Genomic DNA, 26,803 nt, shown 5'->3' with positions numbered 1-26,803 from the left:
TTTCTTAATGAAAACAAATGATAAATTGCTAATATTAATATATGTTCACTTTAAATAGGAAATGTATCTATTCTAATAGTTGTCATTTTTATATAGTGCTTCACAATCTATGTTCCAAAGCAGCTTTATAGAAATTTGTAAAGTTAACTGAGCAAAACAAAGCTAAAGACTAGACTAGAATAAAATAGAATAGAATAGATATGGCTCTGACAATGTGACAAAGTGTCTTCTTATCTATGGGTTCAGTGCTTTCAGAGCTTCCTACTGCATGATGGATCTGCCTGGAAAAGACGTCCGGTTGATCTGGTAAGGGACTGTCGCCGGTCAAACCAACCAGCATTTCCTGTTTGCAGTAGAGTCCTAATATCACTCTGTGGCCCAAAAACAGAGACCTGGAATGCTGTCCATGGTCTTTTTAGGGTTTCATCCTGGTTACAGCATGATGTTATTTGTGTAGAGAAGCTCCTAGGGAGTTTGGTAGCTGGTCGATTTATACATGACTTTGAGGATGATCGTTGCAGCGCACTGTGTGATTCCTTCAAAGCAGTTGTGGACCCATCTAGTGACAGTTTTTTGTTTAAGGTGGACCCGATATCCTCTAGAACATGTTTCCTCGGTCCTACCATGTCAAGGTTTGAAACACTGCAGAAAAATATGATTAAAAATTAAACAAGTATCTGTGTGAGTGCAATACAATATAATGTAGTGAAACTAAGCTCACGGCTCCAGGTCTCGGGTCAGTGGGTGCTCAGGGCCCAGGAGGTGAATCCTTATGTCTGCAGCTCTCTGGAGCAGATCCAGCCCTTCTCTCCTGTCCACTCGACTGCAGCTACGCAACAACACTTTACCTGCCAGACAGAATAAAATACACAAAATGTCTGTGACAAAACAGAGAATGACAAAAACAGACAACAGCAGAACTTACATACTTAAATTGTATATACACTACCAGTCAAAAGGTTTTGATCAGTAAGATGTTTAATGTTATTTTTTAAAGAAGTCTCTTCTGCTCACCAAGCCTGCATTTATTTGATCCAAAGTACAGCAAAAACAGTTCAAATCTGAGATATTTTTACTATTTAAAAACTGCTTTCTATTAGAATATATTTTAAAATGTAATTTATTCTTTATTCTTATTTCAAAGCTGAATTTTTAGCATTATTACTCAGTCACATGATCCTTCAGAAATCAATCTAATATTCTGATTTGAGCTAAAAAAAACCAAACATTTATTATTATTATTTGATATTATGTTGAAAACAGCTGACTAGAATTTTTTCAGGTTTATTTGATGAATAAAATTCATGAAAAATGAATTAAAAAACGTTAAAAATCTTATTGTTTAAAAAATTTGACTGGTAGTGTATAGACTATACTCTATACTATCAAATAAGACCGCCTTGTGAACATAAGATAATTATTTCAAAAACATTTTAAAAAATCTGAATTATTCCTAACCTTGGGCTGATAGTGTATAAATATACATACACATCACTCTTCTTTTTGCCCATTGAAAAAAAAAAAAACCTTCAAATCAGAGTTTCTAAAGTCGTGATTCATTTTAGAGCTGAATGGTTTGGTTCAAAGCTTTTAATGAAAAATATGCCAAGGCCATTTAAAAAGTGGTGTTGTGTTTAAGCACAAGCACTGGTTTTACAACCAGTCACTAAGGCCATTTAGCCACTCACCATGCTTCATAAGAACGACAGCAAGGTCGTGTTGCATGCTGGGAAGTTGCAACATCTGAGCCTCAATCTCTTTAATGCTTATAACATGCCGGTACAGCTCAACCATCTTCCTCTGTGTCCATCTAAAAGCAAATCAATTAAGGCTGACATTAAATAATAGGTCAAATAATAAAACTTTGAGGGGTTTGATGACAGATTGATGTAACTAAACGAAAGCATCTCACTCAGTGCTGGTTTGAGCTCCAGCCCAGAGATCTGCAAGCTGCACCTCCACCTCTGCAACCAGAGGATGCTCATAGCCGTACCAGCGCCTCCTGCTGGCCAACGCAGCTTGAAGGTATTTCTCAGCAGCCTTGAGCTCGCAACGACTCAACCTTGACAAATATGATAACGCAATCAAATGAACGTCAGGTGTGTTTTACTGGCTGATAAAACTGTGGTCATAGACTCTTAGACTATACTGACACCTGCTGACGTGGATGTAGCTTCATTTACATTTTTTCTTACTTGTGAATAGCCTTCAGTAGCCTGGCTGTGCCTTCAGCACAAGGATGTTCAGAGATGTAGCTAGCAGAGCTGATCTTTTTGAAAAGCCCTGGCAATGCATAAAGCCGTCCATCCTCCAGCAGTACCATACACAGATGACAAAGCAGCTGTCCTGTGAGAGCAGATTAGTGTTGCATGTGTTTAATTCACCCTTGCCAAAAAATAACCCGCTTCTCTGTGAAATGAAATATGAAATACATCTTACCAACTATTAGTTTGACCTCTGTGCTGTCAAGGTGGGCTGCTGTAAGAGACTGGGCTGTGTCAAGTCCCTTGTGGCAATACATCTCTGTGTCTTTTGGCAGATGCATTTGGACGTAAAGCTCTGCCAGCATATGTTGCACTTTGAGGAGTGACCTCATACTGTCACTATCCAGCTCCACACCCTGTGGAGGAAAACATCAAAATAGATTATAAGTGAATGAAACCTTGCATATGATCATTTTTTCAATGCATACAATTTTTGACAATGATTAGACCTAAATGTTTATCAAGATATCGGTGTCTTTTATTATTTTTACCTTTTGGAAAATTCGATCTGCTTGTAGAAGCAGCTTCTCAGCTTGCTGCATTTCACCCAAACAGAGCAGAAGTTTAGAACAGAACAATGACAATCTCCACAAACTGCTGTGATCTGGAGGGTGAACGTCTAAGAAAGATCAGGTGAATTTAGTTACATTTACCAAGAAGGGATCATTGTGTCATAATTTCTGCTTTTCTGAGTCTACAGATCAGAATTATCATTTCCAAGAGCCTCTTCAGAAAGCAGTGCATTGGAATTCTTTACAGTTTATGATGCAATTCAGTACTTTGCACTTTATTTAAACAACTTACATTAATATTAATTACAAAAAAAACTACTATATACTTTGAAGTACCCAAAAGTACATGAATTCATGAATTAAATAATCTAAATTGTACAAAATAATTACATTATAAAAACAGTCTAATCTAAATAAATATTTTTACTTTTTAAAAATAATAAACATATTTACATGTAGGAATAGTTAATGTTATACTTCTGTCTATGTGATGACAGAAATTCATGATTTTTATATATTTAAAAATGTAACAAATATATTATATATTATTTTTATATAAAATGAAAATGAATATATAAAATGATACATAATCATTGTTATTTAATTATTTTCTGAAAATAGTCATATATATATATATATATATATATATATTTTTTTTTTATTTTCTAAAAATAGTATCTATATATAATTATTACTCTAATATAATTTTACTTACTAAATAACTACTAATTACTAATTTTACTTATAATATACATATTTACATATTTAAAAAATGTAACATATAAATAAATAAATAAATTATATATATATATATATATATATATATATCATGAAAGTAAATATCTAATATTATTTAATTATTTTCGAAAAATAGACAACTATTTTTCATTATTATTTAATTATTTTTGAAAAATAGTCTAATCTAAATAATAAACAATAAAATTATGTCTAATAAAAATAAAAAAAACATATTTACATGTATATAAAGTGTAGTTATTATTATACTATGTACTACTGTTACTTAAATTATTCATGTAAAAATATAACATATATATATATATATATATATATATATATAATTACATATAATCATTATTATTTAATTATTTTCTAAAAATAGTCTAATCTACATAAATAATTTTACTTTTTACAAATAATATACATATTTACATGTACTGTATATGGAATGTAGTTATTGTTATACTATATACTTATGCGATGACAGAAATTCATGATTTTATTTAATTTTATTTTAAAATCACATATATATATATTCATTATTATTTAATTATAATTTTCTAAAAATTGTGCAATCTAAATAAATAATTTTACTTTTTAAAAATAATGTACATATTTACATTTTTATGGAGTACAGTAATTGTTATACTATATACGTCTGTCTATGTAATGACAAAAAAGTATAATTTTTATGTAAAATTACATTGGAAATTATTTATATGTATATTATTTTTCAGAAAAATACTCTGTTTTACCATTAAGACGCTGACAACTCTGAGCCATCACTTTCTGGAACGAAGTCACAGGGTCAAATCCTCTCTCCCTTAGTAATGTCCAATAATATATAACATCAATTGTCATCTGTGGGTATCGTTTCAGGCTGCTTGACAAAAACTCCACGGTACTATGAAATATATAGAGGAATTATTTTATCACTGACTGCATTAGCAAAATATTTGCATTCAAAGATAAACTAGAGTAAACATACGCCAGATCGCTGAGGAAATCATGCAACTCCTTAAAAGAACCAGTTTGCTTGAGATGCCAAGGAATCTCTTCCATCTTCCTTGCCCAGCTAAGGTCTAAACTAGACTTCTGAAAAAACATAGCAAGGATCCGATGGTAGAAATTCGGACTTTCTGTACCTTAAAGTGAAGACAAAAGCAGTACGTACATTGTATATAAACTGTAACAACACCCTGGAAATGCTCATTCTTTTTTAATGCTGGGAATACTAGTGTTAGATGGCAAAGAGTTATTTTTTTTTTAAATTATTAAAAATTAAAAATGATAAAAAATGTAAAGATTAATTTTTAAAATAAATGTTTTATTTGACTTTTTTTAATTTAATTTAATTTAATTTAACAATGTAAAATTTTAAAAAATGTCATTCATTTAAAGGTTTAAAGCAACTATTTTGTGCAAGTTTGGAAATATAATAAAGTAGAATAAGACAAAGAACATAAATCCATCTTTACCATGCAACAACAGGTTCATAGCTTGACTGAGTGATTGATGCATGATGGTCAGAAGCCCATTGTCTTTCTCCTGAACCCAGGGCCAAAAAGCAGAGCACAGTCTGGCCAATTCCAAAACCTGGACTTTCAGATCACCACAGTAGCCTAGATCTTCCAACAAAGCCAAAACCTCAGGCTCAGTCAGCCCAGCACGAGACACATGTATAAGACATACTGTATCCCACACCCAGCCAGAGAGATCTGTTCAAAAGAAGAGGAAATGCTTATTGGATATAACTAATAAAGTCATGACAAGCATGTTTTTATATAATAAAGTAAAAAGGACTTACTATCCCTAAATGATGCAGTGCTTGTCTGAGCCTCAGTGACTTTACAAGAAGTAATCTCTTCTGGTGGAGCAGTTCTGCTGTAATCTTGTACCCAGCGATGAATGACCTTCACCCACAGCTCTGCAATTGAATCAGCCTCTATATACTCCTTCAACAGCTCCATCTCTTCCTCTTTCGCCCTCAGCACTCCACATGTGCGTAACTCTGTACCAACGAGTGCTAAGAAGGCTGGAAGGTGGGAGTTTTTCTTACGTGCAACTCTTTGCAAAACACTGGGTGGCAGCTCCTTGTTAGGCAAAGACATATGTCTGCGCAAAATGCTGTCCAGAACACTGGGATCAGAGAGATGGGGACAGTTGAGGATTTTGACATCGGTCCTGCCGGTGAGACTTTTGTGAGTGAGGTCAGTGAAGGTTGTTGTGATGATCATTTTACAATAGGGAGGCAGAGCATCTGGCAACCATCGCAGTGCCTTCACCTAGAAATCAAAATACAGAAATAAGTTTATTTTATTGAAATTAAAAAGTTAAAGACAACTTGATCAATCAAACAGGAGACTGAAAGAGCACCTCTTGTTTTGAGAGTCCGAGTGTTTCTGTCAGAAGGTCAATACCATCTACAAGAATAATACAAGGCCCAAGATTGACTGCTGCAGTAAATGCCTGGACTGCTCGATGGAGGTGCATAAACTCAATCACGTCCTCCAAACTATCACCGCAATCTGGAAAATCACCTGCAACATTTACCACATTTTTTTTATTAAAGATTTGCATTTATTTATTTGATTCTTACTTCCCCGTCACCTCACTCATCAAATATTTAATGCATTTACATTCAAATTATAATATTTATGAGTACAATAACATTTCTAATTTTAAATGCATAATCTTTGACACTTATTGTAAATTATCTAAAAAATAATAATAATAAAAGTCACACATCTTTTGTTGTTATTTAGTGCTCTAAAAATTGTTTAAAAATATATATTTATTGAATGAAAATGTTCAATAATTTAATACATTTACATTTAAATTATAATACTTACATGTACAATAAAATTTCCTATTTTAAACTCAGAATCTTTACATGTTTTATTTAACATTTATTTCAAAATTATTATTAATAATAATAAATATGCATTTATGGTCTTTATTTGTGATGCTTTAAAATAAAATATAGTTTAAAAATACAGATGTTTTTATTAAAAATATTTGTATTAAGATGTTTAATAATTTAATACATTTACATTCAAATTATAATACAAAAATGTACAATAAAATTTCATAGTTCATTTATTTAACATCTTTACATTTATTATTTCACATTTATTTTTAAATTATTTTAAAAATTAATAATGGATATATGTTTTTAGTCTTTGTTTATGATGCTCTAAAATAAATTCTTGTTTAAAATATATATTGTTTTTTTTATCTAAAAATTTTTGTATTTATGTTTAATGTTAATGTTTAATAATTGAATACATTTACATTTAAGTTATAATACATGTACAATGAAATTTCCTATTTTAAATTTATACTCTTTATATTTTTTTTTAACATTTATTTTTTAAATTATTTAAAAAATAAATAATGGATATACATTTGTGGTCTTTATGTATGATGCACTAATATATATATATATATATATATATATATATATATATATATATATTACATTAATTATCTTTACATTTGTTATTAAAATTTAAATATATATATAAATATATATATATACATTTTTGGGCTTTATTTATGCTCTAATAATTTAACATTTTAAAATTTTAATCACTGTAATATTTTATGTTTATTATTTTATTTATATTGAGTATTTTATATCTGTTTTTTTCTTCTTGTCTGGTCGAGGCAGTGGTTTATATTTAGAAAATTTACATGTACAATAAATGTTAAATGTACAATCTTTACATTTAACATTTATTTAATAATTATTTCAAAATAATAATTATTAAAAAACATTTCCCACATAATTTTACAATTATTCAATTTCCAAGAATTCTAAAGAATTCTAAAGCAATTTACCATAATGCGCTCTTTGAAGTTGAGCAGTAGACTGTCTAAGCATAGATCTAACATCAGTGCTGGATGTGCTGGTCCCACAGAAATGAGAAAAGACTGGTATATCAGGATTCTGTCTGCAGAAAGACTGCAACCACCACGCCGCCACAGTGGACTTCCCACAACCCCTTTCACCACATATTAGCAAAATAGACTTCTCTGAGTCGTTCTGGTCAGAATCACTGAAAGCAAACAAAAACATAACCCATAACATAATATGTATATGAACTGTGTATGTAATATGTACTGTGTGTTAATCAAACACAGTCTGCCTGCTTTATTTGGATTTCATGTCTCACCATGTGAAATGAGCTCCTGGATTTCTTGAGTGCGTGTCAGATTTTGCATGAGTTACAGGATGCAGAAATTTGTTTAGCGCGTTCAGTATTTCTGTGGCAGGTGCTGAGGGCACAAATCGGTCACACAACGCACGTGCATGCCTCACATGGTAATGGAGATCGAATGAATCCTGCCATCCTACAACAAAACAAATCAAGAATCATAAATGTATCACACTTGAAATATCATGTTCCATAGTAACCACTCAAAAAAAAAAACTATTTAATATTGAAGATCAGGTTGATAATTCATGACCTTTTCCTGGGTTTTGAATTTAAATTTTGAATTTGAAGGGAAAAAAAATATAATAATAATAATAAAAAAGGGGGTTCCAAGTTTATATAAATATATACAAATATACTCATATATACATTTATACTAATGTGTGTGTGTATGTATATATATATATATATATATATATATATACATATATGGGGTAAAAAGTCAGTATAAGTAATAATAGACATTTTCAACAATTGTATTTATATGCATTGTACATACATATATTCTTTAGTATACATTAAATATAAATATATAAAGTATTAAAGAAAGAATGTAAAGTAATAAACATTATTTAAATAATTAAAAATGTAAAACAATTAAAAAAAAAATATTTCAGATTAGTCCAAGTCCAAAATGTGGCCTTTTATAAGGTAACAAAAAACTTTCCAGAAGTGTAGTCTTCAAAAAAATAAAAAATATAGAATAGAGAGCCCAAATATATAAATATATAGAAATAAATATATAAGTATGTATGCATATATTTATTTATTTTATTTTTTTATTTATTTTTACATTTCATATTTTATACATGTAAGTACCACTATTTTATTTTATATGTATGTATAGAGAGACATACATAAATAAATACAATTAAAAAATAAAATTTAATTTTAAATAATAATAATAATAATAATAATAATATAAATATTAAAGTATTAGATTGATAATTCATGATTTGTCCATGGGTTTTCATTCCGAGAAAGATTTTAAAGAGGAAATAAAATAAAAATAAAAATAGTTGAAAATTACAATTATTCTTTGAGACCCCAAATATATAAACATATACAAATATAATAATATATACATATGTATGTATGTATTTATTTATATTTATTTATTTATTTTTACATTTCATATTTTATACAAGTACTGCTATATTATTTTATATGTATATATATAGAGAAAATTTAATATAAATACATTCATTAATAATAATAATAATAATAAATGAAATATAGAATTAATTCACAATTTGATTAAAAGTCCAAAATGTGGCCTTTTATAAGATAACAAAAAACTTTGACAATTGGTCCAGATGTGTAGTTTTACCTGAGATGGGATATTTTGGATCCTCATGAAATGCACAAATGACTCTTTCCAAGTCCGCCTTCATCATCTCCTCAAGTTCATGAAGGTTTTTGAAGAATCTGTCGCATAATGGAAAGAAAAAGGCGAATGCATTTAAAACACCTGATACACAATACAAAAGTGGGCTTTAGTATTTACTTTAGCAAATAAATCTGCATTTATGTTTCAAGACACTGTGACTTGTCTTGCATACTCAGACCTGACTGGAAGACAGTGATTTATGATCCTTCTTTTGAGATCTCTCAATCTCTGTCTCTCATTGTGGCTTTGAGTAGACAACACGTTCAAGAAATTGTGCATTTCAGCACTGTTTTCGTCCTTCGTGTCCTGTGGGGTGCAGTCTTTAAAATAAAAGAAGCAGCTCGTGTTGTTGTCAATGAAAGCTGCTTTGGTGATCTCCAGCTCTGTTAGACTACAGGTGCGATACTGATCCTCCAAAACCCAAGGGTAGCCATCCTTTGCAGCATAATACAAGCTCCTCACCACCTCAGACAAAGATTGGGGACCATTTTCTTCTAGCAGACACTGTCCATAACTGTGTCCAAGAAGACAGATGAATAAAGACGAGCGGTCAATGACATCCAAACTGATTTTCAACAGCTGGTCATTGGTATTTTCATGATCTCTTCTTTCTTGTTCGCTTCGCTGCAAGTCAACAGGTCTGAAACAGGCTCCTTTTGTCTGACAAAGTGCATCTAGGTGCGAAAACACGTTTGCTTTCAAGTAAATCAACTCTTCTTGAAGATCACCTGGAACATAGCACAAATAAGGCCTGAAAGGAAACCCTAGGTATAAACTATCAGAAGTTTCCCCCATAATTGTGTGACAATTTAAAAAAATATTTACATTTAACAGAGAAAAATATTGTTCTTTTAATTATTAAATAAGGTTTAGTGAACATAAAATAAGCAAAACTGTCACTTTCTTGTAGGCTCAGAACGTGTCAACAACTGGTTGTTAAGGAAACCGTAACTCTATATTAAATCTGATTCTGAATCACCCAGCTTCGTTTTCACTAACTCGCTCAAAGCAGCAAATAAAAGTAACACCGTTCCCAGATCAGCTGTCGCAGCCTATGACGAAATCCTCTAATGACGAACTGGCATCCCGTCGAGCCAATCAACGCGAGCCACGATTGGAACGTGTAAAATCGGACATGTAAGGCGGTGATTGGAACACAAGGGCTGCGGATCGCTCTCTGATTGGTGCGTTGTTGTGCGTGGGCTGCTGTGATTGGCTCAAACCGGCTGAGCACAGCCTTAGAGCGCTAGAGTTTATAAAGCCGACTTGTCTCTGTATCTCCACGCACTGCAAGAGCTCATCGAGGTGTGGAGGGCGCTGAAATTTTCTCAAGGCGTTAATCTGCTATTGAGTCTCATTAATAAACGTTTTTCTTACAAAAACAATGAGGCGACTGTGGATTATCGGTCTCCTCTGTGCACTTCTGGCTTTCGGTAAGTACGTTTTATTAAAGGGCCGTGAAACGCACCGCGTTATGCAGTTTGATGCCTTTGAACTTGACAAAGCTTCAGTGAATGTTTGCAGTAATGCTGCACTTCCTCTTTCTGCTATGTACGCTTTAGTATTGTATTTTTGTTTTTTAATAACACTTCATGTGTAGATGTACGTTAACGCTTCCTAAATGGATGAATGATTCAGAACAGGAAATAAAACATGGAGAGTGGATTTGACTCGCATGTGCTTCTGGAAGTTTCCTTAAGATTGAAGTGGCCTTCGTATAATAATATCCCGTTTATTAATATACAGTTATACGGTGCCTTAAAACAATGAATTGCATTGAAATTATGTAACTGTACTAGTAATGTACAATTATTTTTTTTATTTGTGGAAAATAGTCATGCAAGAGAGAAATAAGGTAATGCATATGTGACCCAGGATCACAAAACCAGTCATAAGAGGCAATTTTTGGAAACTGACATAATAAATAAGCTTTCCGTTGATGTATGGTTTGTTAGGACAGGACAATATTTGGCCGTGATGCAACTATTTGAAAATCTGCAATCTGAGGGTGCAAAAAATTTGAGGCTTTTAAAGTTAGGGTTAAAATGAAGTTCTTAGCAATGCATTACTAATCAATAATTAGGCTTTAATATATTTACAGTAGGAGATTTACAAAATATCTTCATGGAACATGATCTTCACTTAATATCCTAATGATTTTTGGCATACATGACAAATTGATCATTTTGACCCATACAATGCATTGTTGGCTACTTAAGACTGGTTTTGTGGTCCAGGGTCACATAATAATTGCACATTTAGAGAATAATTTAACCAAGGATCTTGAACCATGCTGAATTGTCAAATCAAGATCTTTAATTGTCTAACACCGATGTTCTGGATCAAAAACATGAATTTGCACCTTTCAGGTGTGGAGAGCCTTATCTGGGCAATTTTAATCAAATTTAACTTCACATGCAGAGCACTTTCATGTGCAATGAACGAACGGCCTTGTTTGACACAATAGGGTCTTTGCTGAGCAAATATACTTGGCAATTAAGTTATAAAACACTTGTGATCCAAATAAAAGTTGTATTTTGGTGCTGTGTGTCTGTGGGTAATTATGTCATTAAGTTGTTCAGTAACACCATTCAAAGTGCTTTTTATCACAGTCACGTTCACATTATTTGTGGTTTTCCCTAATCTTTCATGTTTTGCATAACTGCAGCGTCTGTGAAAGCTGATGACGATGTTGACATTGACGGCACCGTAGAAGAGGACCTTGGGAAGAGCAGAGACGGATCCCGCACAGATGACGAGGTTGTTCAGAGGTCTGTATGGTCTCGAACTTGCCCTTCATTTAGCCTCAGATCCCAAAACGAACCTTTGCGGCTATTTTTAGCTTATTAAAACTCATTTGTTTACATTCAGATCTATAAACTTTTAGCTTCTTACAAGGAACACAAATGATCCCCAGTTGGGGTTGGACATCTGGTTGATGCATTTGTGTCGTGTTCCACAATGCACAAGGGGAAACAGTAATAAGTCCCTGGAGGAATAAACAAGTCATAAGCATCCTTTGCAATCTTCAATGATTTCATCTTCTCTCTAACAGGGAGGAAGAAGCCATTCAGATAGATGGTTTAAACGCCTCACAAATAAAAGAAATTCGGGAAAAAGCAGAAAAGCATGCATTCCAGGCAGAAGTGAATAGGATGATGAAACTGATCATCAATTCCTTGTATAAGAACAAAGAGGTAAGTTATGGCATTCATCGTATTTGTGCGAATCGTACACAAGATCGACACTTGCTAATTGTTCATTTTTCATCCTCAAGATCTTCCTTCGAGAGCTGATCTCTAATGCCTCCGATGCCTTGGATAAGATCCGACTGCTGTCCCTCACCAACGAAGATGCTCTTGCCGGAAACGAAGAACTTACGATTAAAATCAAGGTGTGTTAAAAATAAGTTCTTACTGATCGACCCCCGTTTACTGAAACTTTCCACAGGATGGAGAAATATAACATCGCTATCGCTTTTGCTTTTGCATTTGCATTGCAAAAGCAATTCAAACATGTGTAAAGCAAATTGTGGAGCATTTCCTTCCTTCGTTTTCATATCTTAATTTTGATACTCAACACCTTGTTTAACTATGCAAACACTTCGATTTTTAGATTCTTTAGTAAATATTTTACTACTTTTATCGAGGTTGTGCAATATATGTGACCCTGGATCACAAAACCAGTCATAAGGGACTAAATAAGCTTTCAATTGATATATGGTTTGTTAGGATAGTAGCACATTTGTCAAGATGCAACTGTTTAAAAATCTAAATATTGAGAAAATCACCTTTTAAAGTCAAAATGAAGTTCTTAGCAATGCACATTACTAATCAAAAATAAGTTTTGATACATTTACGGTAGGAAATTTACAAAATATCTTTATGGAACATGATCTTAATATCCTAACAGTTTTTGGCATAAAAGAAAAATCGATCATTTTGACCCATACAATATATTGTTGGCTGTTGCTACAAATATACCAGTGCTACTTATGACTGGTTTTGTGGTCCAGGGTCACATTTCCCATCTCTTTTGTCTCTCCTTGACAGTCTGACAAAGAAAAGAACATGCTTCATATCACTGATACGGGTATTGGCATGACCAAAGATGAACTGGTGAGGAACCTCGGTACCATCGCCAAATCCGGAACCAGTGAGTTCCTCAACAAGATGACTGAGATGCAAGAGGAGGGTCAGTCCACCTCTGAGCTGATTGGTCAGTTTGGTGTGGGCTTCTACTCTGCCTTCCTCGTGGCTGATAAGGTCATCGTCACCTCCAAGCACAACAACGACACCCAGCACATCTGGGAATCTGATTCCAATGAGTTTTCCGTCATCGAAGACCCTCGTGGAGACACTTTGGGCAGAGGAACCACCATTACGTAAGCATTTGAACTTAAAACCTTTGAGAAATGTGTAGATTGTGACATTGTCACTAAAGAAGTCTTGTTTTATCAGGCTGGTGATGAAAGAGGAAGCTTCAGACTATCTTGAGCTGGAGACCATTAAGAACCTAGTGAGAAAGTACTCTCAGTTCATCAACTTCCCCATCTACGTATGGAGCAGCAAGGTTAGTGTATCCACTAAAGTCTGCAGATCTTCTAGTTTAATGTTAATGAACAAATCGAACTAATCAATGCATGTCATTTCCAGACTGAGACCGTAGAGGAGCCTATTGAGGAGGAGGAGGCTGAGGCAGAGAAGGAAGAAGCCACTGAGGATGAAGCTGAGGTTGAGGAAGAAGAAGAAGACAAGGACAAACCAAAGACTAAGAAGGTATTTAACCGCATATGTGCAAATAAACATCAGTTGAAGCTATTTTATAATGATGAGTGATTGATTGAACGATTCTGCACTCCTTTCAGGTGGAGAAGACCGTGTGGGACTGGGAGCTGATGAATGACATTAAACCCATCTGGCAGAGGCCTGCGAAGGAAGTGGAGGAGGACGAATACAAAGCTTTCTACAAGACGTTCTCTAGGGTGAGTCATCCTGAATGAAGAATCAACTCTTGTCCTCTATGGCTTCTTGGATCAGGTCAAGTGCAATCATTTTCATTTTCAGGACTCTGATGAGCCCATGTCTCACATTCACTTCACCGCTGAAGGAGAGGTCACCTTTAAGTCCATCCTGTTTGTTCCTGCATCTGCACCCAGAGGCCTTTTTGACGAGTACGGAACCAAGAAGAACGACTTCATCAAGGTAATACTGATCATCTTTTAAGTGGGAAAAGCACACATTCTCTTATTGTATTTCTGAGGTAATAATTGTACCCAATTTGGTTCTTTTAGCTGTTTGTGCGTAGAGTCTTCATCACTGATGACTTCCATGACATGATGCCCAAGTACCTCAACTTCATCAAGGGCGTTGTAAGTGCTACTGTCTGTCTTTTTAAGAGTAGGCAGTAATATATTCAGGATGCATCGACATTTCTGTGACTTGAAACCTTCACAATCCTAGTTCTGTGCAATACAGCGTGTGGCATATATAAAATTCTTAGAAATATATCATATGTTTGCATAGCATTTCCCTGGAAGAGATAACCCTCCTGTGCATTGGGTGATTAGTTAAGAGCATTTACATTCTTGAGAAGATTGCATGCCTGCACTGATGTAATACAGGGTGCAAATGTAATTTTATTTGCCAAATAAGTCTGTTACATTTTTGTTTTCTGCATAAAAATAGTGCTTGGTATAAACCAACATAAAGTTAATATTTAATACTTTTACTAATTTTAAAACTCTTACAAACTGAAAATTGCTAATATAAGCTAAAATAAAATATAATATAAATGTTAAATGGGGAAAAACTGGGGGGAACAAGTCCAAAATTATTGGATGGGAACCGGCTGAAATAAGTAAAAAAAAAAAAAAAAAAAAAAAAAATACTAAAACAGAAATAAATAAATGAATGAAAGCTAAAATGAAATTCAATAAATAAAAATAAAAATTAATTAATTAATATATGAAGTTTAGAATTGTTTTTTTAACAAAAATAACTAATGATAATGATAAACACTAAATGATTTCAAAATTGAAAAATATAAAAAAGCTAATTTAAAATGATAAAAATACATTTTTCTGTATAAATACTAGTGCTGTCAAACAGTTGCATTCAAAATAAGTTTATTTGCATAATGTGTGTACTGTGTATATTTATTAGCCATATATAAATACACATGCATGTATATTTTAAAAAAAAAATGTATACAGTAAATGTATTTGTATATAATATAAATTATATGAATATAAATGTATGCATGTAAATATTTTCAAAATAGCTAATAAATATACACAGTACACACATTATGTAAACAAAAACATATTATTCATTTTGGATGAGATTGATTGCGGTTAATCATTTGACAGCACTAATAAATGCTAAATTCTAAATTATTTTAATTTTTTTTTACATATAAGTGTCATTTAATGACATTTCGGGCCAATAATTTATTTTGCTGCATTACTATAATTAATGTTCAGTGACTCAGTGTTTGATCTCATTTCTCAGGTGGACTCTGATGATCTGCCTCTGAATGTGTCCAGAGAGACTCTGCAGCAACACAAACTGCTTAAGGTGAGCTCAGCTCAAAGTAACATAAATTTGAATTTTTATATACAATTATATGATGCAATGAACTTGCTATACAAGCAATTAAATTGCTTTCAACACTCACATTCATGCCTTCGTTCATCAGGTCATCCGTAAGAAGCTGGTGCGCAAGACCCTGGACATGATCAAGAAGATCGCCGAGGAGCAGTACAACGACAAGTTCTGGAAGGAGTTCGGCACCAACATCAAGCTGGGCGTGATTGAGGATCACTCCAACAGAACCCGCCTGGCCAAACTGCTCCGCTTCCAGACCTCCCACCATGAATCCACACTGTCTAGCCTGGAGCAGTACGTGGAGAGGATGAAGGAGAAGCAGGACAAGATCTACTTCATGGCTGGAACCAACAGGAAGGAGGTGCTTAAATGATTTTACTTTTGAACAGGACTTAGATACCCCATTTCTCAATTTTCATGTTAACAATTGTAAATTATCCTTCTGGTTTTAGGCTGAGTCTTCTCCATTTGTGGAGAGGCTTCTTAAGAAAGGATATGAGGTCATCTACCTGACTGAGCCAGTGGACGAGTACTGCATTCAGGCTCTGCCTGAGTTTGACGGCAAACGTTTCCAGAACGTGGCCAAGGAAGGCGTGAAATTCGACGAGAGCGACAAAGCCAAGGAGAAGAGGGAAGCTTTGGAGAAAGAGTTCGAGCCTCTTACCACCTGGATGAAAGAGAAATCCCTGAAGGACAATGTATGATTATTTTCAGTGTTTTTATTGTATTGTATTGCACCTGACTGATTTTGACGTGGCAGACAAATTAAAACAAGCTCGTCCCTTTGTGTTTCAGATCGAGAAGGCCATTTTGTCTCAGAGGCTGACCAAGTCTCCCTGCGCTCTGGTTGCCAGTCAGTATGGATGGTCTGGAAACATGGAACGGATCATGAAAGCCCAGGCTTACCAGACAGGAAAAGACATTTCTACAAAGTACGTCTTCTAAACAAGTCTTTAAATACATGTGTGCATATGCAAATTTTTAGTGATACTATGGGTATCAAATAATGATACTGTTGTATAGCTGCTTTACAGCAGAATCTAAATTGTATCTGGCTTCCTCTTTATCAATGTTACGTTGCTTTGACACATTTGCATTATATAAAGTGCTATAAAAATAATTGTAACTTGGCACCTTTAAAATTGCGGTGATGGTGCAACCTGTCACTTCCTGCTATGTGAAAAGGAAAAAATGGTTAATATTCTGCAAACTATGCTCATAAAAACTTTTTTTTTTTTCTCATTCTAGTTATTACGCAAGTCAAAAGAAGACATTAGAAATCAACCCCAAACATCCTCTCATCAAGGAGATGTTGAAGAGAGTTAAAGTAAGACAAACACCATCACTTCCAGAATTAAAATTCCTGATAATTTACTCACCCCCATGTCATCCAAGATGTTCATGTCTCCCTTTCTTTAGTCAAAAAGAAACTAAGGTTTTGAGAAAAACATTCCAGAATTTTTCTCCATATAGTGGACTTTAATTCGGAGCTAACCGGTTAAAGGTCCAAATTGCTTTTTCACTGCAGCTTTAAAGGGCTCTACACCATCCCAGCCAAGGAATAACGGTCTTATCTAGTGAAACGATTGGTCATTTTCTAAACAAAAAAAAATACATTTCTATACTTTTTAACCACAAATGCTTGTCTTAAACTAGCTCTGCTCTACTTCGGTTAAAAAATGTAGGTTAGGGCAAAAAACTCATTTTCTCCAACTTCAAAATTGTCAGATGTTGTTTTACCCTTTTTTGTAAAGGGTGTTTGACTTTCTTTGCATGTTCGCTTTGTAAACACTGGGTCAGTACTTCTTCCTACGTCACATATGATCTTTCCAACATGACTATGCAATGTGTGAAGTCAAGCTAGTGCAAAATGACCATTTTGTGGTTTAAAAAGTGTGTGTGTGTGTGTGTGTGTGTATATATATATATATATATATATATATATATATATATATGTATATGTATATATATGTATGTGTGTGTGTGTGTGTGTGTGTATTTGGTTGATGACGGATTGCTTTGCTAGGTGTGTAGCAATCGTGTAGAGTCCTTTGAAACTGCAATTCGGAAAAAAATCCTGGAATGTTTTCCTCAAAAACCTAATTTCTTTTTGACTGAAGAAAGACATGAACATCTTTATTCACATGAGGGTGATTTTTATTCTGGAAGTGAACTAATCCTTCAATTTTGCTGTTAAAAGTGTTCAGATTGTCTGATATATTGTGCTTTGTATTGCAGGAAGACGCTGAGGATCAAACAGCTGCGGATTTAGCTGTGGTGCTCTTTGAAACCGCCACACTGCGATCCGGCTACCAACTCGCAGACACCAAAGCTTACGGAGACAGAATAGAGCGCATGCTGCGGCTCAGCATGAACGTAGATATCAACGAACAGGTATGTGCCCCGTCGAGCATCGCTAATACAAAATGGAGACGTTCACGTTCATATGAAGCGTGGCTCAATATCCTGTTGTTGTGTCCACAGGTAGAGGAAGAGCCAGAGGAGGAACCAGAAGAACAAACAGAAGAAGCAGAGGATGAGGAGGAGGTCCAGGCAGATGAGGATGCAGAAGAAGAATCGGTGAGTGTGGAAAATTTCGCTAACTTGCCCTCATGCTGTTCCAAATCCATACTTGATTCATGAAGTGCAGATTTGAAGAGGTTTGAAACAACACAAGGGTGAGAAATGTTTTAACACATGAATTTCTCTGTGTTTCAGGATGCCACAGGCAAAGACGAGTTGTAAAGTGTAAATCTGGGAGGGACGGGTGTCGGACTGTGATGCGGAGTGAAGATGGCGAACTCAGCTGGTTATCTTTTCTCTGTGCGGGTGGGTTAGGGGGATAGGAGCTGTTTTTTTTTTTTAAGGCGCTGCGTTTGTGTTTGAGATTTCTTTTTTTACATTCCTCCATGATTGTAAATTTGTTAATATTTAACTGACCCAGTTGTGGAGTGCTGACTCCTGTCCACTGAACCATTAAATGTTTCCGGAAAAGGACCTTGTGTGTAATTCTCTTTTACTTTGTGTCTTGTTTTACTCAATCTAAAAACTCTCCTCAAAATAACAGGATTCTGGTTTGGGTGTTAGTTGTTTTGTCGTCGTCTTCTTTTTTTATTTATTTATTTAGTAGCCTCAGTTCTTGGATTGACTTGTATCAGTTTGTACAAAGTTTAAACTTAAATATTGTTCATGGTCGTACCAAGGTGAATTTTCCTGTGGGGTCTGGGATAAACCATTTTTCCCAGAGGTCCAGATGGACACAGGGGTAGTTCCAGGGCTTAAAACGTCCGTTCCAGTGCAGTAAGCGTGCATCTTTGAGAAAGGATTTGGGATAACGGGTATCAGGACTCCATCCTTCATAAAACACAAGAAGAAAGTTTAGTTTTTGTGTTGATGTTGCTTTACTGCAAATTCACAAATCTTCACATTTTCTCTTAGCAGAAACATTGTGATGCTCAAGAGGAGTCATAGGAGCTAAGGACTCCATCTTGTTAAATACAAACCAATCATCTCAGGTTAATTATATATAGTCTTACGAAACATTAAATGGACTCTTAAATATATAGAAATATGGTTTTGATATGTGATATTTAAATTAGTTTTTAAATGTAATTTATTCATGTGATGCGAAGCTGAATTTTCAGCATGATTACTCCAGTTTTCAGTGTCACATGATACTTCAGAAATATGCTGATTTGCTGCTTAAGAAACATTTATTATAAATGTGGAAAATGGTTGTGCTGCTTAAAGTTTTTGTGAAAACTGCAACATTTTTTTTTTCAGGTTTCTTTGAGTCATTTGTAATATAAATGTCTTTTTTGGCAATTTAATGCATCCTTTTTGAATGGTAGTGTATTTTATAATAAATACTTGTAATAACTATAATAACTATATGGTGAATATTTGTGTGTACTCTGTAATTACAGCTGTGCATGCATTTATATACAGTTGAGGTCAAAAGTTTACATAAACTTTGCAGAATCTGCAAAATGTTAATTATTTTACCAAAATAAGAGGGATCATACAAAATGCATGTTATTTTTTATGTAGTATTGACCTGAATAAGATATTGCACATAAAACACATTCACATATAGTCCACAAGAGAAAATAATAGCTGAATTTATAAAAATTCAAAAGTTTACATACACTTGATTCTTAATACAGTGTGGTTACTGAATGATCCACAGCTGTGTGTGTTTTTGTTTAGTGAGGGTTGTTCATGAGTCTCTTGTTTGTCCTGAACAGTTAAACTGTTGTTCTTCAGAAAAATCCTTCAGGTCCCACAAATTCTTTTGTTTTTCAGCATTTTTCTACAATGACTGTATGATTTTGAGATCCATCTTTTCACACTAAGGAAAACTGAGGGACTCATATGCAGCTATCAGAGAAGGTTCGAGAGATCGCCCTTCAGAACATACAGAAGATACTTACATGTTTCCCAGAAGACAAAATATGTTAAATTTACCCTGATCTTAAAATTCCTAAAGTTTTCACCCCCTGGCATTAACTGTTCAGGACAAACAAGGGACTTGTGAACAAATAACACAAAACCAAAAAACACAGCTGTGGATCATTCAGGTAACAACACAGTATTAAGCATCAAGTGTATGTAAACTTTTGAACAGGATCATTTTAATAAATTCAACTGTTATTTTCTCTTGTGGACTATATGTAAACATCTTTTATGTGAAACATCTTATTCAGACCAGTACTAAACAAAAAATAACATGCCTTTTGTATGATCCCTCTAATTTTGGTAAAATAATTAACATTTAGCAGATTCTGCAAGGAGTATGTAAACTTTTGACCTTAACTGTATATAGAGAGAGAGTGCACAGATACCAAATATTTCAAAATAGAAAGAAGAACTCTCAAAGAAGTAATTATTTTCTGAGATTTTTGTCAGAAGACAATCAGTTACCCAGGTGTCTGACGTGCCACAGTGGATCAATAGTTGTGTATATATCATGAAAGACGATCAGCATTGGAGGGGTGGCCACACCGCCTGCCATAGCACTGCTGTACAGATTCTCCCTACATCAACAAGGAAAAAAGAAATCTGTCAAATCTAAACTAATCCAATCTCATAAAAACTCAGTATGAACCAAAATATCACCTGACATTCTTAGCCATCCATTTCTCCAGCTGTTTAGTTATTTTTTGCTTTTTCCATTCACCAAGGTCTGCTACAAAAACACCTGGATTAAAGGAGCAGTCGCTGGGGTTGATGCCTAACTCTCTGACTTCCTCTTTGCGGTAGTCCAGAAAGCCCATATAGGTTGTCTGTGAGAGGCAATTGTGTTTGAAATGAAAGCGCGAAATCAATCCATGTAACAGTAACTAAGATGATAAACCAGAAATACCCACCTGCATCCCTACGCTGCGCACCATCTCATGTGTGGGGGGCAGATCACAGTCTGAGGCGAACGCAGCAGCATGTCCCGCTTTCAGCTTTATGTTATACAGTTCCTGTATATCTCCTATAACTCAGATGTAACAAAAGTCATTCATTATCACAGTGAATAGAGCAGTCAAGTGGTTTCATTTCATGCACTTGACATATGAGATCATGCTTGCATGAACAACTTAAGGAGGGAAGCTTTTGTATCAGTGCAACACAAGTACAAGTGTAAGGTTAGTATAAATTTCAAATGCTTACACACATCATAATGGATTTCACCTTGCACTATGACATCATCATCCAGGTAAATGATCCGCCCGTGATTTTCAATGGCGAGAAGCGGTAAGTAGAACCTCACAAAGTTAAGCTGCAACACAAAAGAAACCAGGATCGAGCAACAATTAGTGTGTAGGAGTCTATGATGGACCTGTTTGTTTAAGAAAATGATATGTATGCTCGATTTAGTTTAGGGTGAGGCTGAAGAGAAGGGGGTGTTCATATACATTTAGTCATATAGTGTACTAACTGACCACACCTTTTAGAAATAATGAAGAGTTTACTTAGTAACACAACTGAACCCAACAGAACTCACAGGGTGCAGCAGTTCTGGTCTAGACGAGTCCGGATTGACTTTTCCCTTCAATACCATCGGATTGAACTCCAGGATCTTGTATTTGATTTTTCTTAGCTTGGTCTTCTCTATGTATTCCCTGTTCGAGTCCAGAAAAAATGCTTATTGAGGCATATGTCTGAGCAAGTTTCTTATTTCTCTTTCATAGGTCTAATTCACATATTATGTACATTTGTTAACTAAAGCTTAAAATCATTTTTATAAAATGGTAACACTTTGCAATAAAGTGTCATTTGTTAACATTAGTTAATGTATTAACTAACTGAACAAACAATGAACAATACATTTATTACACTACTTATTAATCTTTGTTAATATTAGTTAAAGTCGTTCATTGTTTGTTCATGTTAGTTCACAGTGCATTAACTAATGTTAACAAACACAACTTTTAATAATGCATTAGTAAATGCTGAAAATAACATTAAGATTAATAAATGCTGTAGAAATATTGTTCATTCTTAGTTTGTGTTAACTAATGTTAACTAATGAACCTTTGTAGTGTTACTAAAATATAGCTCAAATAAAATAACTGAACCTAAATAACAGTATAAAAAATATAATAATAAATGACAAAAGCATATTACAAAATTACTGAAAATAAAAAAAATAAGCAGATAAAACTACAAGTTTACAAGATGTGTATTATGTTAATTGACTAATAATATTTCATTAATATTTCAATGTAATTAAATTCAGTATTACTAATATTATACTAATATTAAATTATTACATATTATTTATAACATTATATTAATAATATAATATTATATATAATATTATTTAATAATTAACATTACATAATTAATAATAATTAATATTAAAATATATACATTTGCTATATACTGTATAAAATACTCACGTACTTCATTGTTACAGTAGAAATTAACTACTTGTGTACTATATATACATATATTTCTACTTTACAATAAAAGTGTATAAATGTACTAAGCATGTGTATATATAATTGCAATGGTTTTCGTGTATAGAAGGTTGTAGGAAGCAGAAAACAATGCACATAAATGCAAATAAACTTCAAATAACCATAATAAATGCAAATAAATAGGCTTATCTACTTTCAAAAGGGAGAAGACAATGCTCCATAGCTTATGCTGTTGATGTCCGAAGTTAAGGGTCCAAAGTTTTATAGTATTAATAATATTTGATTTTAAGAATATCTGTATTGACATGTACAATAAACTACTTAATGTGTTGGATCATCACTAAAATCACTGCGACCTTGTGAGTGCACACAGACATCAGCAGGTGTTACATTTTGTGTTAAAGTTTAGACCTTATCTTGCTGATGGCATCTCGAAGGGTAACTATATAGAAGAAAATGCTCGCACGACTGTTGCTGTAGACACTGTTGATGGTTGCCATTGCAGCACCAATACGCTCCTCTGAAGCACAGATGACCACAGGGATGTCAGCATCCGTCTCTTTCTCGTCTTCCACACCTGTTTTGGTCGCATCTTTGGTTAGCACTGCATAAACCGCCAATAATGTCAATATAATAAACTGAGTACATGAAAATACTGGCGCATCAGTAGCCTGCAGGTGTACCTGAATGCTTGGCCAGTGTCTGTAGTCTGGTCTTTTTGTAGAGGAGAGCAAAAGCCACCAGAATGAGCAGAATGAGGAGACCACGGTTGACTGATAGAGAGAGAGAGAGAAAGAGAGTGATGACTAGACAATATAAAATACTAAACTGTGAAAAAAATATTTAAAAAATGACCACTAGAGGTCACTGTAAAATAACGCATGAGGGATGAGATTAAAGTTCATTTTTAACTCATCCCTGATGTAAAACTGTTATAATAGTTACTATTAACTTTAAAAAAACAAATAAATAAGCATTGGTAGTAAAACTGAAATGGGAAGTTATAACAATTCATATACTACACTGTAAAAATGGTTTTCAGAGTTGTACATTATTTATCGGAGTATGTTTTGCAAGAAAGTACTATTTTAGTCTTTCTTACTTTAAAGTTTCTTGTTGAAGTCAATGTATTACTTGATGTTTCTTTGTAAAATTTACTGTCAATTTTTGAGGGAAAATTGTTTATCACTATTTTTTCAACCATATTGTTTACTAAAACTAAAGACTAAACTACTAAAAATCTTTTTTTTTTTTTCGTAATTTAAATAAAGCAGAAATTAAATAAAATATAAATATTAGATGAAAAATATAATTGAAAAACAATAAAACAAAAAATTAGACATTTGGTCTTCACTGTGAAAGTTTTTTTTTTTCTGAAATTTCAAAAATAAATCACAGATTATTGTTTTATCACTATTTTTCAACCATATTGCTATTGTTTACTAAAACTAAAGACAAAACTATTAAAAATCTTTTTTGGCAATTTAAATAAAGCTGAAATTAAATAAAATTAATAAAAAAAAATAACTGAAAAAAAAAACACTGAAAATTAAAATTTTGCCTTTACTGTAAAAAAATATTTTTTGAGATTTCAGAACTAAAACAGATCATTGGAGTACATTTTACATGTAAACATTATTTCAGTCTTTTTTCTTCAAGTTTAATTCAGTGCCGCTTGCTGTTTCTTTGTAAAGTAGTGTGAAATTTATTAGCAATTTCTGAAAATTGTTTCTACACCAAATTGTTTCAGTCTTGCAGTAAGTTTAATTTATTAAAACTAATGAAATGAGTGAATGAATGAAATGTATATTATATCTACATGGAAATATTTTAAAATAACAAAATGAGAAGAAGAACAACAAAATTGCTAAAACTTAAATTAAACTTTAAAAAACACTAAAAATAAACGCTAATTCAAAATATGAATAAATACAATAATAGTATATAAATAATATAGCAAATCAGACACAAAACGGTGTTTAGGGCTAAATAATAGTCCAGGCTGAGGTCGCCTGACTAAGATAAAATAAACATGTGTATTTTGTTGCTTTCCTTTCCTTGACTAATGCAAAACATGTCTTTATACATCCAGTTACGCCCTTAGCAAAAAAAGAAAGGAAAGCGTTGCTTAAACTGACCAAATCTGTTTCAAAAAGAAATGGCTCTTCAAATTTCTACCATTACAATGACTCAGCATTTAATAATAATACTGTTATGTGAGCATTTATGCTTCAAATAGAGTAAAAACTACAATATGAAGGTCTACAATTACAAAAATACAAATTCAAGTTAACTCCGGCTTGAGCAAATGTGTTCTGAGTGGGATTTCCAGGCAGAGATCCAGGTATACATCATTTTTATGGGTTTACTCTCCCTGGTTACCTCATTTACTCCGGGACGAGCAGTGGGAACGACCCCTCCTCCACCACATGCACACACACACAGGGCACGTTTCTGTTTTGCAGGACAGCAGTGCAAAATGAGGCACTGTTTGCTCACTGATATTAGTTACCCATGAGATTTCACAATGAGAATGATCTAAAATCATGTACGTAAGACTTTTTGTTTTATATCAGGAGTCTGATTCATAGTGTGACTCATGCACTGGACATGTTCACGAGCCTTGGATGCTTTTCCATGTATGAAACAGCGATGCAATAAACAAGGTACAAGGGGATAAATGGGAACGCAACCTGGAAAATCTGCATGTTACTTACTTTTCCTCAACAAAGCCATTTTTCCCCATCAGCATCTGTAAAGAGAGAGAGAAAAATAAAAGAATTTTGCTTTGTTAAATCTAGAAAATGAACAGAATTTTTTTTTAAATATCAGCACTTTCCTGTAAACATATAGGATAACTAATTTAAAGAACAAAAGAAATCAATCTGTGTAATGTCAGCAAGTTTTAAAAACTAAACTTCACTTTAAAGATAAAAAATTAGTGATCATTACTAAAACCAACTTTAGTAGTATTATTACGATTATTGAAATATTACATTTTTTATTATATTTGTTAAAAAAGACACTATAAATATTACATTTACAGCTAAAAGGAGTTAAAAGTGTATTTTATTCTTACTACTGAGTTGCTGTTATTGGTTTTTTATATCAGCCCAGTCTTTTTGTCCATTTCTAAGAGGATTTTGGGTCTCTTGAGACTTTTGCACACATGTGGGACTGTTTATCGGGAGTCTTCGGGCCTTTCCTTCCTGATGGCATTCTTCACTAAGCTCTAAACTCAGAGTTATCAGTTTCATTTCAAAACTCTCTTTCTGTCCTCTCTTCATCTCATATCTTCTAAGGCCTCTCAGAATGGAGTAAACGTATTCTAGCTTTGCTGAAAGGGACCAGAAACCAAGTAAAATCAAACTGTGACAACTGTCAGGCAGAAAACGTTCATATTTGGCTTTATGGTTTGAAAAGCTCTGCTTTTTAAAATTAATTAGGGACTAAACTATTTTTGAAAAGCTGTTACATTCCACTTACACACATAATTTCCTGTCTTCTTTCTTAAAAAAGACTATAATAATAATAATAAAAAATATATCTATTCTAATTACTATGGACACGTATTCATGGACTATTACATAATACCTGTATGTAAGCTTACAAACTAAATGTCTTCCTTTCTTTTGTCAACATTATCCAAAATAACACTAACCTTGTAGAAACAAGAAATTATGGAGTTTCTTCAATTCTTGAGCACCGTAAGATAAACGAAACAATGTCGAAAATAGGTGTTCAACTTTTTAACAGTACCTGACACACAACAAAGATGACCAGATATCACTGGTAGTTATCATAAAAAAGAGGTGAGTCTGTATGTAAAGCCTAGAGGTGAACAACAAATAAAACAGAAGTAAAAACACGATTGTCTTCGATTTACTTTGAATTATTTGTATTGGCCACTTACCAGAGTTTCCAGTTTAATTCCCAGCGGTTGCGCTGTAACGGTCATTTAATCTGTACGGCGCATTCGAGTGGGCGTGGCCAACGCATGAGACGTCCGGTGAAACTCGCAGATGCTCACACGTTTCGTTTATTTATCCTCATGAGACCCAACTACGGCTTTTTTTTTGTCCAGATGTCTTTTAAACATTTCTGAAATCCACACACTCCACACTGTAACATCTAACTGTGTCTTACAGGGGACGTCC

The 26,803-nt window shown here is 33.6% G+C and overlaps 3 protein-coding genes across 8 annotated transcripts; 1 reads left to right on the top strand and 2 right to left on the bottom strand.

The window, feature by feature from the left end:
• Positions 1–229: 229 nt before the first annotated feature.
• Positions 230–15,892, bottom strand: ttc41 (tetratricopeptide repeat domain 41). Its single transcript, XM_051108526.1, has 16 exons — positions 15,803–15,892; positions 9,065–9,162; positions 7,693–7,870; positions 7,358–7,575; positions 5,891–6,054; positions 5,322–5,799; positions 4,993–5,232; positions 4,503–4,659; positions 4,270–4,418; positions 2,756–2,883; positions 2,440–2,620; positions 2,196–2,346; positions 1,913–2,062; positions 1,689–1,810; positions 722–848; positions 230–642 (listed from the first exon to the last, which is right to left on the bottom strand). The coding sequence occupies exons 2-16, from the start codon at positions 9,129–9,131 to the stop codon at positions 252–254; spliced, it is 2,901 nt and encodes a 966-aa protein (XP_050964483.1). The 5' UTR covers positions 9,132–9,162; positions 15,803–15,892; the 3' UTR covers positions 230–251.
• On the bottom strand, positions 9,708–26,791 carry glt8d2 (glycosyltransferase 8 domain containing 2). Of its 6 annotated transcripts, none has more exons than XM_051108531.1 (12): positions 26,560–26,791; positions 26,308–26,477; positions 25,364–25,398; positions 23,330–23,419; positions 23,058–23,250; positions 21,728–21,845; positions 21,415–21,502; positions 21,102–21,214; positions 20,851–21,017; positions 20,656–20,768; positions 18,932–19,086; positions 16,671–16,905 (listed from the first exon to the last, which is right to left on the bottom strand). In XM_051108531.1, exons 3-12 carry the CDS (start codon positions 25,380–25,382, stop codon positions 16,732–16,734), a joined length of 1,230 nt encoding a protein of 409 aa, XP_050964488.1. In that variant the 5' UTR covers positions 25,383–25,398; positions 26,308–26,477; positions 26,560–26,791; the 3' UTR covers positions 16,671–16,731. The 6 variants fall into 6 exon arrangements, with proteins under 6 accessions (XP_050964492.1, XP_050964488.1, XP_050964489.1 ...); XM_051108532.1 differs by having other exon boundaries at positions 26,406–26,477; XM_051108535.1 differs by lacking the exons at positions 16,671–16,905; positions 26,308–26,477 and adding an exon at positions 9,708–9,852.
• hsp90b1 (heat shock protein 90, beta (grp94), member 1) lies at positions 10,393–18,729 on the top strand. Its single transcript, XM_051108528.1, has 18 exons — positions 10,393–10,557; positions 11,793–11,895; positions 12,180–12,321; positions 12,402–12,518; positions 13,177–13,508; positions 13,585–13,696; positions 13,780–13,902; positions 13,992–14,108; positions 14,191–14,328; positions 14,418–14,495; positions 15,637–15,702; positions 15,824–16,093; positions 16,185–16,430; positions 16,528–16,664; positions 16,981–17,059; positions 17,971–18,126; positions 18,217–18,312; positions 18,451–18,729. The coding sequence occupies exons 1-18, from the start codon at positions 10,509–10,511 to the stop codon at positions 18,475–18,477; spliced, it is 2,388 nt and encodes a 795-aa protein (XP_050964485.1). The 5' UTR covers positions 10,393–10,508; the 3' UTR covers positions 18,478–18,729.
• Positions 26,792–26,803: the final 12 nt, after the last annotated feature.

The sequence above is a fragment of the Labeo rohita genome, chromosome 4 (genome assembly GCF_022985175.1).
Source record: "Labeo rohita strain BAU-BD-2019 chromosome 4, IGBB_LRoh.1.0, whole genome shotgun sequence".
Classification (NCBI taxonomy): domain Eukaryota; kingdom Metazoa; phylum Chordata; class Actinopteri; order Cypriniformes; family Cyprinidae; genus Labeo; species Labeo rohita.
Note: the sequence above shows the minus strand (reverse complement) of the source record. Positions and strands in the feature narration are given on the sequence as shown.